The sequence below is a fragment of the Sinohyriopsis cumingii genome, chromosome 2, assembly GCF_028554795.1.
Source record: "Sinohyriopsis cumingii isolate HCF-2022 chromosome 2, ASM2855479v2, whole genome shotgun sequence".
Taxonomy (NCBI): Eukaryota; Metazoa; Mollusca; class Bivalvia; order Unionida; family Unionidae; genus Sinohyriopsis; species Sinohyriopsis cumingii.
The window spans coordinates 59643465-59661308 of NC_142962.1; the positions used below are offsets into that span (position 1 = coordinate 59643465).

The 17844-nt window shown below is 34.6% G+C and overlaps 1 protein-coding gene across 4 annotated transcripts in view; it reads left to right on the forward strand.

The window, feature by feature from the left end:
- The first annotated feature begins 10497 nt into the window (after positions 1–10497).
- Positions 10498–17844, forward strand: part of LOC149804986 (nephrocystin-1-like) — a 147324-nt gene continuing 139977 nt past the window's right edge. For all 4 annotated transcript variants that reach the window (XM_089946244.1, XM_089946229.1, XM_089946251.1 and 1 more), the window contains exon 1: positions 10498–10673. In XM_089946244.1, the coding sequence (XP_089802370.1) occupies positions 10611–10673 (63 nt within the window). In that variant the 5' untranslated portion in view covers positions 10498–10610. The remainder of the gene's footprint in view (positions 10674–17844) is intronic.

Sequence of the window (17844 nt, forward strand, 5' to 3'; positions counted from 1 at the left end):
ATCAAACTATCTTTCATCAGACGAATATTATATTTTACATAGTGATCTTATCGCGGCATATTAATTCGTGTTGATTTTATTTATTAATCACAAAACACTCTGAGTTGTATCTATCAGATAAAATAAAAATTTAATCAGCAATGTAACTACTTCACTCATCTCAGACAACATCGGACAACACAAAACTCTTCTGTATTTTATAACCCTGTTATCGAACTTAATAGCGATGATCAATACAAAATAGGACTAGTATCGTCTAATGTTAAAACTAGCATCAGTGATGATTTTACATTTGGAATAAGAACATGAGATGTTATCGTTAAAAGCTTTTTCCGCAGCAGGTATTACTGTGGGACAAAATATTGCTGATAAAAGTTTGGCAGCAGATATAAACAAGCAATTTCTGAAATAGCAATAACATCAGAAAATGCTATAGCATTGATAAAAAAGAGGTTTGTTGACGTTGTCGTATTTGAGTGGGATGCTTTGCACAGATTGCTTTGCAACCTACCGTGATTTTTCTAACAATTACAAATACAAAATATCTATCCAAAAATACCTTGACCTGACTGAGCAGATAACAACAGATAACTCAACAACAGAATCTGAATGCATTGAGTCCCTCGACTCATACTCAAACGAGACTAATAAGATGGGCATCAGAAAGTTTTATACACGTGACGAAGGTATGTTTCTGCTGCCCCACAAAGTCGTACTTGAAGTGTGAGGTAATGTAATAACTGCAGCAGGTGGTAACATTGCTGCTGGTAATCAAGCATCACTCGTGAACAACGGTTGGAAATTGTTCAAAAGTGCTAGATATCAACTAGCTAATCAAATTGTAGACGATATGTCTATGTATTTGCCAGTAGCAAGTACTATTCTTAAAGTAGTTTCATTCAGCTACGACTACTCACGATCTGTTGCAACAGATATGCTGTGGTTTAAAGATACTGGAAATAGAGCTTTTGAAATGAATTTATTTATTTTAATGCCATTTCAGCTGATGCTCCAGCTGATCTAGTTTCTGTAAGAAATTTTCTTATTAATAACGTTGTAGCTGTTAGAATTACTACACAATCTGCAGATACAGATGATAATGCTGTAAGGGCTTTGTTGACTACTGTGTGTAATATTATTGGAATTACTGCACCAGCTGCTGGTGCTACTACAACTGAGATGATACTGTTTATAAACAAAACAATGAGTACTAGAAATATAGCGTACAACGAAGGTTATGCTAAAAGACGAAAATTCACTGCCAGCTCAAATCAAATACAATGATGCACAATATTCGGGTTTTGTCAAGACTACAATAATGTTTTTTTGTGGTATCAAACATACACTTATACTTGATCGAGCTGAACAAAATGATTGTCTGATGCGAGGTGGTACTAATTCTGATCCAAATTACCAGTTTGTACTTTCATGACTAGCTCTATAGATGCCACGAATCGTTCCATCTATCGATAAAGCAATCGAACTTCAGGGAATGTTGATCACGTCTACCCAAAAAAATACTTTGAACTAAATAAGATTTATCAAACAGCAGTACCAAATTCGACTGATTTCACGTATAGAATAACAACAGCATGAGTGAACAGTTACCAAGACATGTGTTTACTGTGTTTCAGCATCAAAGTCGATGCAGTGATCAAACACAATATAATCATGTTTTTGATAGTCCAGATGTCAGACGAATGTTTGTCAGAATAAATTCTAAACAATATCCAGAACGAGCGATCGAATGTAATTTGCAGATAAATGTATCTCGTGCTTACATGTATCTTATGGAGGCAATGCAAAAATATCAGGATGCTGACAGTGGGTCTCAAATTTCAATCGAAAGATTTAGAATAATTTCATAATATTTCAGCTAATAATTATTACGTTTATGTATCTGATTGATTAATTACAATCGATTATACAAAAGGTAGAATTACTATTTAGGTGTGAAGTGCTCTGCACTCGAAGTGTTTTCCACTTTACAGCAAGCGTGTATTGATGTTCTAACAAAAAGCAGAATGTTATGATTTTCCAACAAAAAGCAGAGTGACTATCGAGATTTGAGATGCTTTTACAGCAGGCGGTATAAACATTATCCGACAAAAATAAAATAAAATACAGCGAAAATATAATATACACGAAAAAAATCTCATCGCCGGGACAAGTTAAAAATCTAACACAAGCTACCGTTAAGAGACAGTCTGTTTCATTGAAGATAGATTTCGGAACGCAAGGCGTTCTGCCAGAAAAACTGATGCTAACACAAAGAGAAATTAATAAAATACAGCAACTCAAGCCGTTTTTTTAAAAAAAAATTATCAGCAGCACAGGTAACTGCAACGGCGCGAAGTAAAGAAATAAGTGGAGGATTTCTTGGACCTACACTAGCAACGATTGCAAAAACGGTACTTCAGAAATTATTGCCAATATCAGGAACATTATGTTTAGCTGCGGCTGCGGCGTCAGGTGCAATATCTGGTGCAACTAGAAAGGCTGTGTCTGTCGATTGAATCACCGGTGATGGAATCAATAACTAGTGTCATTTTATCTAATATCAGTAATATCAAATGCATTGAAACAATTAAAAAAAAAATAACCGCAACGACAAAGCAAGACGGATTCATAAAGCCGCTTCAAGCCGTTATAACGGGAAGTCGACGTTCGAATCTACTAAGGATAAGGCGGGGATTGCAAACGAGAAAACGAAAAACGAGAGTAAAAGGCCTGATGCTACCTGGTACCTGTCGTTAAACAACTTTGAGATTCTAGATAAACTTAAAGATGTCAGTGGATTCGTCGGAGTATTTCTAAAGACGAGGTATCATCACAACCTAGAGAGCTTCGCTCTCTGCTGATAAATCAAAGCTGTGAGGTAAATATTCAGAATTTCAACGATGGATCTAGTACACATTGGAAGCGCTTTGCAACAACAACTACTTTGATTAGTTTGGTCTACCTCGGAGCGATTTTGTCAAACAGTACGTTTTTTCATCTGAAAAACATTTTAAAAAATAAACTACTTGTCTAATCAAGTTCAGCCAGTTGGAACTTCAGCTTGTGGATATTATTATGTTAGGTTTATGAAACAGACGCAACCGCAGAGTGCAAAGTACTGCGCGGGTGATTTTCTGAAAATTATATTGCAGTTTGCACCTAACCCAAGCTTGGAAAACGATGATAATATTTAAAAAAAAACAGAACATATAAACATGGGCTCGGAGAGCACAACTACGCAAACAGCTAAAAATAACAGACTAATACTAAAAAGTGTTTGTGCTACCTGTGGCAGAAAAAAATAGCGTGTTTCTTAAACAAACTAAACTGAGTGACTCACTACCTGGAGGTCATGGAATGAAAAATATTCATGATGTCATTTTAGCCGATGATTAGATTATAATAAAAATGCAAAGCACTTCGTGCAAATGTAAAGCTGACAACGATCTATGTCACCAGCAGGACAAAAAAATAACTTACTGTCAGTGTTGTAATGAACGAGTTGTGATCGAATCTGGCTTAGATATTCACAAGTTAGTTGGCAAATGACCAAAACCTAGCCGAGGATGGACATTGCTACGTTATGAGTACACAGGTCCATGGAACCCGCTCTATCAACAACTTGATTAAAATGACGTCCCGATTCCAGAGCAAAACCGTATAACCAGGTTGATGCAATTGCAATGTGTCATGATATATTTTACCGAGACAACTAAAACGATAAACCTGGTTGTGATCGTATTATGACTGACGAACTAAGAGTTATACAACCGAACGGAATTCGAGAGCGAATTCATTGTAAACTAGTACTAGGTATTATTGGAGCAAAATATAAACTCGGGCTCGGTGACACTGGAGTGCAGAGCACTCTTGCACATGAACTGCACAAACGAAAGAAAGTTTTCTCAAAGAAAGGTCGTCGCAAACGCAGTTGATGACATTTGGGCGATAGATCTTGCTGGTATGTCAAACATTGCACAGCACAAAGACAACAAAATGTACCTGATGAACGTAGTTGATATTTTAGTAAATACGCGTTTAGTGTATCTGTTGCAGATAATACTGGGAAAAGTATAACTAATGCATTAAGAGATATTATTATCAACACAGAGTTCTTAAATAAGCAATTCGAGCAGTTTTTAGAACAAGAAAGTATGATCAAGTAAGTCACTGTAAATGAAGGAAAAAGCGTTATTGTAGAGAGATTTAATCGTACGTTAAAAGAAAAGAGCTATAAGCAACTCGCAACTAAAAACAATGTTAGGAATGTTGATGATCTGCCAAAGATTGCATCGGATTACAGTAACTGTAAACATAAATCACTTAGAATATCGCACAACCATGTAGTTAATAATCCAGTAGTGGTGAATAAGAATATGTACCAAAGACACAAGTTTAACTTAGGAAATAGAGCTAGAATCTCGTTAGTCAAAAAAAAAATTCGAAAAAGGATTTACCCCAAGTTGGTCAGAGGTCGTATTTGTTGTGTATAACATTTTCACAGCAATACCTGTTACGTATAAGCTAAAAGATCTAACAGGAGAAGAAATTACTATAAGTTTCTACGAACAGGAGCTTCCACGGACAGAGCATTATATATTCGTCATACAGCGAGTAATAGCAAGAAAAGGTAAGCAAAGTTTGGGGAAATTGAGATGTTATAGTGACAGTTTTAATAGTTGGTTACCATTTAGTGAAAAGAAACATTCTTAATTGCTAGCGATTCTATCGAATCACAGTAAATCGTTTTTTATTTCAAAAGGACAGACTTCCATTTCACTGGCCTGCACAATGATATTAAATGATGTTTTCGCCTAGAGAGCAAATCACTCTGCATCAGGTTAAACAATCTTAACAAACAGAAAATAAAATTTCATATTCTTGACGCCCATAAACTTCTAGCTGTCCACGATTCATGAACTGCTTTAACATCTATCAGAACATCTGATGTTCAGATATAGTAAAATTAAACTTTTTAATCTTTTTAGCAAGGTGATTTTTTTTACATTGTACCATCATTATGCTTCTAAATAAACTTGCTCGTCTTGAGGTATTATACCTGATTCATCAGCAAATTTATCATCTACGACAGGAAATAGATACATTTCTAGATCGAACTCGAGAAGCTTTACATCTTGATTGTTAACAGTACTGGGATTCTTCGAATCCTGTTGTAATTCACATTCACACTCGGAGTGCTTGCACTATTTGTTCTCTACAGTAGCAGGATCGAGATCAAAGTAAAGATCTGACAACCTTTACTTTAGTGACATCTTCTACAAAATAACTTTTGTCTAATTGCTGTAATAAAATGTCAGACAAAATAAGAAGCATCGTCAGAACTAAAATCTTAAAAAATGAGCTTGCTACTTGAGGCTGTCAAGATATTTATAAGCAATGAAAAAAAAACTGAACAAAAATATGTGAATGTACTAGTTGAAGACGATCCTTACTAGGCGTGTAATGTGTTACCGCCAGATTATGAGGTATAAAAACTTGACAAATATTTTAAAAAAATCTTTGTTCGATATCAAGGGATACTGTTATGAAATGGGCTCACTGTTGTTTGACAAGGGAAGATCTCAGATACTTTCTTAGGATAGATCTGTGAGCAGTTCAATTTTGTGTTAATTATAAAATATGGATATATTTGTTACTCGAGCCAATGTGGTGAATCCTTATCAGCTAAAAGATACTATAAGAAATATGTTTCGTGGCCATGTTAACGCTGTGGCTCAATTCGAAGTAGAACGAGAAGGAAATAATTAGATTTTGTTAAACAACATAGAACTTGATCATATGTTGAAATACGGCAAAATCTCTGTCGAATATGATAGAGAAACACTAAACAAGTAGGTCAATTGTTGTTTGTCTATCTCCGGTTGTTTTTGAAAAGGCGGATCTACTTGTGCAATGTGCAACATATTTGATTTATCTTGGACAAATATTGCAATATTTTGATGCTAATGAGATTGAAAGAAGCATTATTTCTTCATCTGTAACAGATTTTGCTGCTACAATAAGACGGATTGTTTGTCTAAACTTGAAACCACCTCCTCGTCCACGTCGTGTATTTGTTTGCTGTGAAACAAACTCAGTCCTGATACTGTTAAGATGATCTACAACTAAGCCACTTGGAATCAAACCATGAAACACCTCAAACACAAATTTTTGAGATCTGTTACAAATATAACCAGTGTCAGTTCTTCAAATGACAATTTGCAGATAACAAAATTTATCAATATTTCCAATAACTTTTCTTGTTTTAACATTTCTGATAATAACTATATCATTGTACCCGTAAACATCATAGATCGGATGTTGTTGAAACTCGTCTTGTAATGATCAATTGCTGATATTATTGTCTGTTACACTGCCATTTACATGATATACATTCATCCCCGTTGGAATCTCACTACCGCTAAACAAAGTCCAGATGAAATCATATAAACAATTTGCTTATACTCGGTATCATCAACACATTTCACTCGAATTGTAAAACCAGCCGGAGTTAAAGCTCCGATTGATCTTTCTTGTTCGAATGTTTGTCACAACGCCAAGCTCGTTGCCAGCAAACAAATTATATCAAGGATCAACACAGCTTATTTCCTGGCACCTTTCGAGGTTGTTCAAGATACTAGATTGCTGCTATAAACTTTCCATCGTATACTATTTGTATTTGAAATCTCTGATTAACATTTTCATATCGTACTATTTGATAAATAGTAACAATAGTAATACGATGCTGAAATTGAGTGTTTTCACGAAGAAAACTGTTATAGACACAAAGCTACCAGTCTTAAATAATTACATCTGAATATGTTGGGTTCGATAATAGCTGGAGGTTTGATAATAAACTTTTTCTAGCAAATTTATTTCCCTCAAACTTACATCATCTGCTTCTGCCAAATATAAAATCTGAGCTTGCCGCGCACTAGGGTCTGAAAATAATATTACAATTTCATGTTCGCTTTTCTAAGATAAATATATCATCGGAGCAGCAAGCTGCTCTGACGCAACAATCCCAATAACAGCAACGCGAGGAATTTGTTGATCCTTATATCACTTCGAGATCTCGTCGCATTTTAACTGGGACTTATTTTTTATGTCGTTGTCAGATAATATATTTTAGGAAATATTGCACACAAAAAAACGACAAGTACACAACATCAGAATCAGGTTGGAGATTTGAGAAAATAACAAATATCATTTCACACTAAGAAAAATAGTTCATTGCGAGGGAGCTCATATGTCGGGTTGCCAACTAACATTAAAAAAATCAAAATGTTGTGTAAATATAAAAATAGTGACAACAGGTGCTTTCAGTGGGCTATATTATCAGCGTTATATCGAGCACGAGATCATAATTATCGAGTATCGAATTATATTTGTCATGTTAACAATCTAAACTTTAACGGGATTGACTTTCCTATTGCAGAGAATCAAATTTTTAAAAAAATGAAAAACAAAACAATCTCCTGTTAACAGGAAGAATTAATGTCTTCGGAGTCGATGATGAATCACAATAGATATATCCAAGATACATTATCAATCGAGCATCACACGCAACAGTAAATTTATTGTTTTATAACAATCATTAAGCATGGATAAAATAAAATTTAACGGGTTAGTTGGAGGTCAGCACAACAAGCATAATGAAAAGAAATATTTCTGTGTCATATGCTATGCGTTGTTATATCAATAAAAACAAATTTCATCATAAAATCGAGCGAATGAACGAAGTCAATTTGCCTGCATGTTAGTATAACCCGGTTGCTTCTGGTCCTTTCCGAATCACTGTTGGTGAAAAGTCAGCGTTGCCGTATTTCTTTTCCTTCTCTCTGTCTGTGTCTGTCTGTCTCTCTATCTTAAGATCGAACAATATTCACAGTTTTTACGTCAGATATCGTCTTATAGTAATTCAACAGAACCAAGCTAATGTGGTCAATTTGCAACCTGATACACACACCCTTATCACCATAAAATTAATGTCCCTCTAGCGTCTACTCGACATTCCTAGCTCAGCCACGACATAACTAGGCCTCTTAGATAAGCTATTACCTCTCATTTTGGGCAATCGATTACTAGCTGAACGATGTCGGTCGACACAAACCGATTTTTTTTCGGTTAAGAGAATTCACATCTTAAATACACATATAAACTAATAGACTTCACATCTTGTCTTAACTTCATTACTTACTAACTAGCGGTTCACTGACATAGTGATAATTATTTCCATACATGCTACCTATCACTTAAGACCGATACATTAATTCTCACAATTCTTGTCAGAGTAATAGATGAAATTCCTACAATGAATGATCTATATTACATACAAACCACTATATATGAACACATTCATATCTATGAAATATTATATGGCATCCTTAAAATGCATGAATCGTATAACATTCAAGACAATGAATCAACTATTCACTTCTGATTTCAAGGAAAATCGAAGTATGAAATTTAAAACAAATAAATTCAACAAATAATTTTTAAAAAATTAATTATTGAACATCTTGCATGCAGTTGAGTCAATACCCCGATGCCTTTTCTAGACTCGCTCGTTCTATGCAGCCGAATCTCTCTCTCTCTCTCTTTCTCTCCCGGTCGCTCACATTCTTCCAGATCCCCGTCCCTTGGACAATGTATTTAATAAGAAATATCTACTATTTCTCGGAGTTAAATTCTGGCTTCTATAAAAACCTAGACATACTAATTTCACGAGGATGATTGCTTGAAACCTTGCATTTCGTCTGGGAACATAGAAACCCTCATTTAGCTTAGCCATTCAGGATTAACTTTTTCTAGCAGACACAATTTGAACACTCCCATCAAAGTCAGAATAATTCTCTCTAGTTCTCTTTTTTTAATAACTGTTCCTGTACAATTTTATTTTATGGCACTTATTTCCAATGGCAGACATTGTCTCAATATTTTCTCTACTTTGTTGCCTTCGCCTTCCGGACCTGAGCAGGCAGCAATTTATTGCGAGCTTAGCTCATACGCCACAGTTAGTTGTTGCGAGTCACGCTGGACACGACAAAATATGCTGCTGTTTGCACCCTTAGATTGACAGTATTACTACTTTCACGTTTTATTCATTTTTGAAAATTAAATAATATCGCTCTTCCAGGATGGCACATAATAATTAAGGGCAAATGGAAGTGGACTTGTGTTTTATGTTTAGTCACCATACAACAAAGCTTATTTCATCCCCATAAAAGTACACCTGGTACACGGATCAACATTAGTCTTTTTCATCCTAGTCGACTATTTCTCTGCTTTACAGAGCGCTGTTTCGATAGGAGGCGTAGCAATTGTAAAATTGTTTGTTTATTTCAAGTAGTGAAATAACCCCAGAAGTGGTTGTATGATTACACAGCTATAGGAGCTGTTTGGTGATTCGCCTCTGGTGTAGTGCGTAGGTGGCGCTCTACAGTTCCGTATTTTGCATAGGTTAGAATTTTAAAGAAAAATAATTTCCCCGGCTTTCTTCACTTGTTATGCAATTTAAAAAAGACACTGTGTATCTTAGGTATAGTTCAAAGAACATTAAATTCCTTTATTTTAGTGTATGATTGATATGTGTAATATGGGTTATGGAGTATACAGCTTGGTCTTATCCCAGATGTGCATCTTTCAAAAAAGTGCTAGCTCCACTTGGGTCATTTTCTCTTCCTGAACTTCAGAGGTCAATTGTATTTTAAAAAAAGAGCCGATAACTTTTTTTTGACATTTTATATATTTGGTTATTCATTCGCTGCACTTTCAGAAGCTGGTATTGTCAAGTCTGGCAAAAATTCATTTTCTCTAGTTTAATAGCTGCTAAGGATAGTGTACTTTGGACAAATTCAGGCTGATTTTTGGAGTACAATGCAACAGTCAGTTTAGTTAGCAGTGTGCTTAGATCATTTACAATTTCCAAAAGTACAATATCCAAGGAAATGTCAGCCACATAAAAGTAGCATATAGGTATGCCAACATTCTCTCCACTGTGCATGTTTTAAATGCAAACAACTTCACCTTACATACGTCACTCTCTGAAAAGAATATAATAAGTGGTGAGCGCCCCCATAACGTTTGTTACGTCAGCAAAGGATGATATTGTTCCGATTGGGATTTTGTCTCCATTGGCAGCCATATAGTTCATCGCGAATTAAAGTAGTTCATGATATAGTTATCAATGATGACGTATTACATCCGCGGTTTCCTTTTCGACTTTAACGGAAATGGCCGAGCGACATTCCGATTGGCGCATGATAACATTGTTGCAAAGGAATCGGATTCACTGATCATTTCGACTATGCTATATGTTCGTAATAGCATGCATCTTTATTTCAAATGTGATAAAATAATAACAGACATCTTATGAATAGCAAAAATGACTAATAATTAAATTAGTTTCTTTTATTTCAATTAATTTATTAGCAAAATTATTGCACACATTTACAACTACATAATAATAAAATAGTAAGAGGACATCATGTTTGTTTAAAAATGGCGGCCTTGGTATTAATTCGCGTTGATTTGTAAAGAAAAACCATTTTTTAACTTGTGAATAGCCGTCGTATTGGTGTATATGTGCTGACAGATATATATTTAGGATGGGAAAAGAAGTCGGCCCACTTGAAAAGGCCACAGAAGATGGTGATCAGCTGAAGAAAAAGGTAATCAACAGAAATTCGAAAAGAACAAGTCTATTCATGCTGACATCTGTTAAGTGTTATGGTCTACCGACTTGTATGGTCTACGAACTCTCAATCTGTCAATCCTTACAGTGTCCGGGTTTTGTTGCAGTTTATCAGATATTGTTGCATCTATCTCCATATCCCAGAATAAGGAGAAATCGTTATGCTGCAACAATTTCGTTTTTATCAATAAAATTTATGCTCATGCGAGGTGGGGATAACTCTAATATGAATTTGAAAAAAAAAACATTATGGTGCAAGGGACAGTTTTTATTGATAAATTTAATGTTGCATACACCTGCCTGATATACAGATTCATTTAAAAAATAAAACACATGAATGAGGTAAAAAAAAGGTCCATAATTTTGGATAGGTATAATAAAGCACACCATAAGAATGCCATCAACTTGTCCTGACAAGTCAGTGGAAAGTGATTGCATAAAAAGTTGATGCATCTCAACCCCAAATTTATACATGCATTTCTCATGTCTGAAGTCCATTTTTAGAGCGTGTGCAGTGTTTTATCTACAAATGGCTTCATGTAAGTCATTTGACTCATCAAGGCAAAAAACTGAGTCAAAATCCAAACCTATGAGTCTTATTCTAGCCAATGATCGGTTTTCTGTTGTTTTTAAAATATAATTACATTGTTCAAATACACAATAAAATATTAGTTCTATAATGTAACTAAAGCCAATTTGGCAATTCCCTTGCCAGAAGCATCTGAACATTATATATTTGTTAAAATTCTTGTTGAAGGTTTCATGTCATCAGACATAATCTGAGCATATATGACACGGCTTTTATTGTGGGCTATGCCAGTACTTTCTTCTGCTACTGCCATCACAAATGACGAATGTTGCATGTCACATATAAGACTATCCTCAACAGTGTTTGATAGGTGCTCCAATAACTCTGAACATGTAGTAGCTGAGTCATATTGATTGACTGAATCCTACAAAATACCAATGGTGTCAGTTTCTTTAGCCACTAAGTCATATATTAAATTAAGAAGACATTTGTATTTTAAAACAAGGGATGTCTTCTAGACTCAGCCAATGTATACTCTTAAGTTGTACTTTCACTGCTATGTCTTGTTTGGAAGAATGTTTTTGTAACCCTTCATTCAAATCTGCCCGGTGTTGTGGACCGTCAATCAGCAGTGTGTGTTCTGGCAACACAGCATTCCTTGCTAGTGTACTGTTCTGAAAGTTATTGTGTTTTGCACATTTGGTCTTGGTGGTTTTTTAAGCCTTTGTACATATTTGGCAAGATATAAAGGCATCTTAACTGTCACAGTCTTCACTCGACTTTTTGAAAATGTTGACAGTTGTGTTTTCAACTAGTGCTGCACAAACTACATTTTACCTCATCTTTGGATGATGAAGATTCTACTGGTTTGATAACAATACTGACAGAGGTCTTGGAAATGCATATGTCGATGCAATCTTTTTACCTGGGACACAGAAAATCACTTAATATACAGGAATCTTCCATGTGCACACATTTGCTTGATGGCAAATTCAAGGACTTGCAGTCATGCTTCAACCATCTGCTGAGTGGGAAAATGTGTTGATCAAATGATATTTTAGCTGTGCTGATATTTACATTGAGAAAATTCAGTGGCTGAAAGACCCCCAAATGTACATGTTGTCATTGTAAGAGTACATTTGAAGAACATGACCCAATAGCTTGGTGGCAAGTTAAAAGACTTGACTAGCTGCAAAGTGGTGAGAAAATGTACCAGTATTTACAATGACTGAATTCAGGGGCATAAAGATTCAGTGATGTACTTTTGTGTAAGAGTACATCAAATGAACAACTCTGGGGGCGTTCACCAGTTAATATGTACTTTTGAGAGAGTGACGTATGTAAGGTGAAGTAGTTCGCATTTAAAACATGCACAATGGAGAGAATGTTGGCATACCTATATGCTACATTAATGTAATGTGGATGATATTTCTTTGGATATTGTACTTTTGGAAATTTTACATGATTTAAGCACACTGCTAACTAAAATGACTGCTCCCTTGTGTTAAAAAATCAGCCTGAATTAGTTTAAAGTACACTATACATAGCAGCTATTAAAATAGGGAAAATAAATTTTGCCAGACTAGACAATACCAGCTTCTGAAAGTGCAATGAATGAATTACCAAATATATAAAATGTAAAAAAAGTTATCAGCTCTTTTTTTATACAATTTACCTCTTAAGTTCAGGAAGTGAAAATGACCAAGTAGAGCTAGCACATTTTTGAAAGGTGCACATTTGAAGTAAGGCCAAGCTGTATACTCTATAACCCATAGTACACCCATCAATCATACACCAAAATAAAGGGAATTAAAGGTTCTTTTAATTATACCTAAGATATACAAGGTCTTTTTTAAATAGCCAGTATAACCAGTGAGGAAAGCCGGGGAAATTCTATTTATTTAAAGTCCTAACCCTATGCAAAATGCGAAACTGTAGAGCGCCACCTTTACCTTTCATTGTTGTGTTCATTATCAAGGGTAGCCGAATAAGCAGTGCATGTGATCTTGAAATCAAGACATGTTGAGAGTTAGACAAAATGCTGTTTACAAATTTGGATAAGTATTTTGGGGAAAATTGGTGAAGATTGTTAAATGAGATTCAACGGAGTGCTAGAAGTTGCTAGAACTCATATTTCACATGGAACACTATCTGTGATACATAGCTTAGTGCATGGAGTAAGAAGTTTCCCTGGCCTGACATAATTCACTCTCACTTTAATGGGCAAACAAGAGTTATATGCCAGTGGTGTAAAAAATTTAGAAAATTAAACTCAGTGGCAACCACTGGTTCTACTCATCTGGAAATTTAGCCACGTCAAGTATGCCCAATATGCTTCTGGTGGAGGACTGCAAATTTTGCTGCTGGGACTCTGTTTGTTCAGAAATAATAGTCCTGGACTCCTAGTCTTAAAATCATAGTGAGACCTCTGAATGCTGTTATCATCGGTCAGGCATAAATGTGATCCAAATGATAATTTTGTTTGTTTTGGTTCTATTTTAATCACTTTGGCTTGGATGCCATTTTCAGTCGAATGCTAACAGTATATTGGAACAACGCAAGGCATAAAATTGAGCGAATGGAAATTGTTGCATCATTGCATGACAGAGGTGTGCATATAATAATAGTTTCTCATGAGAATCACTTTAAAATCATGTGTTTATTTTCCACCTCTTTCTTGGGTATGGTGATTATACAGTTCTAACATCCTGTTGCTACAAATGATGTGACAGTTGCAGGTCACATAAGGTCAGTTCTAGGCTCCACACTCAGTCTTGTTTTGATAACATTAGCATAAGAAACTGATGTGCGCATGTTTTCCATCTGGGAGAGTTGTAATCTAGCCATAAAAGTAGTTAGACGAAACCTTAATTTTGTTTTAATCAACAAAACATAATATTGGGGTGTGTCAGTTTATCTACTGGCGACGACTTTTAGATTGAACATTTGTTTTTTTGTTAATGAGTAAAACGTAACATTGGGGTGCATCAATTTACGTACTGGTGACTAATTTTGTGCATCAAGTCAGAAAAGCCTTTGCATTTGATGCATGACATGTGGGCAGATAAAACACTGCATGTGATGTTCACCGTGCAAAGACAAGCCCTTGCCCTGGTTGATAATTTTGAAAAACATTGTCAACTTAACAGCTTGATGCAATTCAAAATGTTTGTCATCCAGGTACTTTTTGAGATATTCTACTTGAAAGGAACCAAGATGTCAACTGCTGTAAGTGGCAAGCTCTGCTTCCTAACTGACTATTGGTATTTCACTGGCTTCATACTGTGCAGTGACTGCATGAGGTGTACATGCCTCATGTTAGTTTAAGGAACAGCACAAGCTGGAAAGACCAAATTAACAAATATATCCATATCTTTAATTATTAAGCAATAATAACTCAAAAAGTCACACTACTGCCTTAAGTTAAGAAATTTTCCACAGGCCTGACTAATTTACAAAACTGTCTCCAGCAACCTTGGATCTGGAGATCAAAACAGGTTTTTTTTTTGCACCATACCCAGTGACCATGTGGTAACATTTTGCATAGAATTATGGGTACATGTATTTATACAAAACAGATACCACAAATCTTGTGTATCTGGCCTCATTATAACTTACTGCACATTTCAAGATAAGCAAAAGAAAGACATAATCTTCAAATTAAATTTAAACCCCTTAGTTGGCCAAATACATGATCTGCACATATATTTGTGAAACCTTTCTTAACATATTTTTAACAATTTTAACTGTTGAGCTTTACTTGAAATTGAATTTTCAGCTAAGTGTGTAAGGCTGTTTTTCAAGACAGAAGAGGCAATGACAGACAACATACTGGAAGTAGTACCAGAATATATTAGCGCTGCACAAACAGTGCTAAAGGCATGCTGGAAGTTGTGAATTTTGGTATATCATGTATCTGTTTGGTGGTGAACATGAAACAAAGATTGAAGAAAATAGCCAAGTCCATTTTTATATTTGAAACATGCTAGTGCCAAATTTGACATGAAAATGAAATGGCATGTTCAATATGTGGTGTACCAAAGTAAGTCAGCTTCATGGATGTTTCCGCCCCAGATCTCACTCCTATTCACAACTAGTTATCACGTATCATTTAGGATTGTTCTTGAAAATTTAATAAGCTGCCTCAGAAACATATATTACCAAAGTAAAAATAATGTTAAGTTTTTGAGTTTTGAAGTTTTTAGAGAAATGAAATTTCCATTTGATGACATGATTCTTATGGACTCGAAAATAAGTTACACTTCAAAAGTATACCAACTTTTGGACCAAAATTGGCACACTATACAACAAGTTTATAACTGTTTAATCACCAGATATATAATTTTAAAGCACTGATCACCAGCTTAAGAGGTATAAACTTCTGGGCTACTACTTTGGTGGTTGCTATCACCAACTTAGTTATAAATATGACTTAACCCCTTCATGATCTTGATGAGGTTTTCATTAAGTATAATCTCAATCTTTAATTTACTACTATCGTTTTAGGATCAAGGATGTGTGACATTGAAACATTGGATAGTAACATGCATTTTGTTTTTGATATTCACCCATATTGTGATTCTATTTGGGAGTGAATCAAAGAGATGTAAATTCGGATGCAAAATCGGAGATGATTAACCCCAAATTACTGTACATGGGAAATAATTTGAATTCATCTTGTAAATGTCTATTTTTATTTAAGTGTACAAATGTATGAATACCTTAGCATTTATTTTGTTTAAGGTATTATAAAACATGTTTCCAAGCTTTACATTTTAGCCAAGTCCCCTTTTTTGAGGAGAAAACTGTTGATCACCAAAAGTTGGAAATTTTTTGGAGGACAGGTTATTTTTAGATTTGCAGCTCCTGGCATAATATGTTAGTGTTTGTGGGGAAAAAATGTAAGTATGTAATAAAAAGATCATGATATTACAAAAAAGTTAATATTATCCACTGAAAATGCATTTTGAAAATGCATTTTCCAAAATATTTTGAGCATAACTACTTATATGTCCCTTCTCCAACCTCTGCCATATAATGATATGAAATATGCAAGGCCTAGGAAAAACAATTTCTGCTTCAATTGTTAATGTGCCAGACATACTGAATGTATGGCCACTGCCTGGGCACTTCTTCATACATGAAGGAATAATGCAAACATGTTTTACCTATGGTCATGAATGCATTGATTATTTGAGCAAATAAATACCTTTTTTTTATTGTGTGGAATAATTTTTTATTATCTGGTTATCAAAAGTATATTTGGTAATTTAGTGTTCATTTCAAATTTGAGTTTATCTGAATTTTAAAATTTGGTGATCTTAAAATTTCTTAGACACAGAGACTCTGAGCATTAATCATTGAATTGTAGAAATAAAGATAAGCAAAAAAAGTAAAAGTAATTATAAGACTGAATCTGGTTATATTTAATAATATAGATAGATTTGTCTGATATTTCTGTCAACAGTCAGTCATCTGATTTAGCCTTGGGTCAGTCATTAAAATTCACTATTTGGAGTTCTCAAAACCATATATCTAAAAATGTAATGGCTACAAAATTTAATAATGCAGGACCTTAATCATCCATTTTTTATGATAGTTTATAAGAATAAAGTCTTAGCTATATCTGCATGTATTGACAGCAATTTTATTGCCACTGAATTGTCTCATTATGTCTACAAGCCCATATTTGCAGATCTCTATCATTAGCTGAGGTTGACTGTCTTGTATTACACAGATCACTGACAAGATGGATGATAGGCTAGTCACATATAAGATGGCAACTTAATGTAGGAACCCAAAGTTTCACAGATTAAAAAGAGATTTTGCTGTGATTGAATACTGCATCTGCAATATGTTATTACCTTAACATGTCATATATGCAGTACTTGCAAAAAGAAAATACTGATGTCATTTTCTGGTTCTCACTTATGATTTTAAATGGTACCAAAGGGTAACTACTTGACACTTTTCATTCACCAATTTATTGCTTTACTGGCCCATTATCCATGTATCATTTAGCTGCTTGTTCTAAGTGACATGAAGGATTGCAATGAGATTTTTATTATGACTCTGTGGTCCTAAACTTAGTTAAAAAAAGAAACAAAACCAACATGTTTTGAAAAAATTCAAGAAACATGGTATTTTCCTTGAATACAAAGTGAAAATTTAAGTATTGTGAATTAAAACCCAAATAATCCTTAATGTTCTATTACAAATTCAAAACTATAGAATGTTCCAAATGAATTCCAAGAATCTTGAATGTGCTGATGTACCAATACTCCTGTTGTATCACATTGATATAATTCCGAATGTCTTTGAATGAGTCCTCAATAATCCCAACCCAATGTTTTAGTCTAAAAGTTAATGAGCACTTTATGATTCCGATGATAAATTAAAATAAATGATTAATCTCCAATTAAAACTGAACACAACTAAAAGTGATTCCACTAGACTGATATTAAATTAGGAACCAATGATTGCCCACATAGTCCATTATATACAGACTGTCACCTGATCTATGACATGACAAAATGACCAGGATGTGGGTCATTTTCCCATCAAATTTATAAACAAAATGAGGTAGACAATATTATTTCCAAGGGAATATTCAAGGACC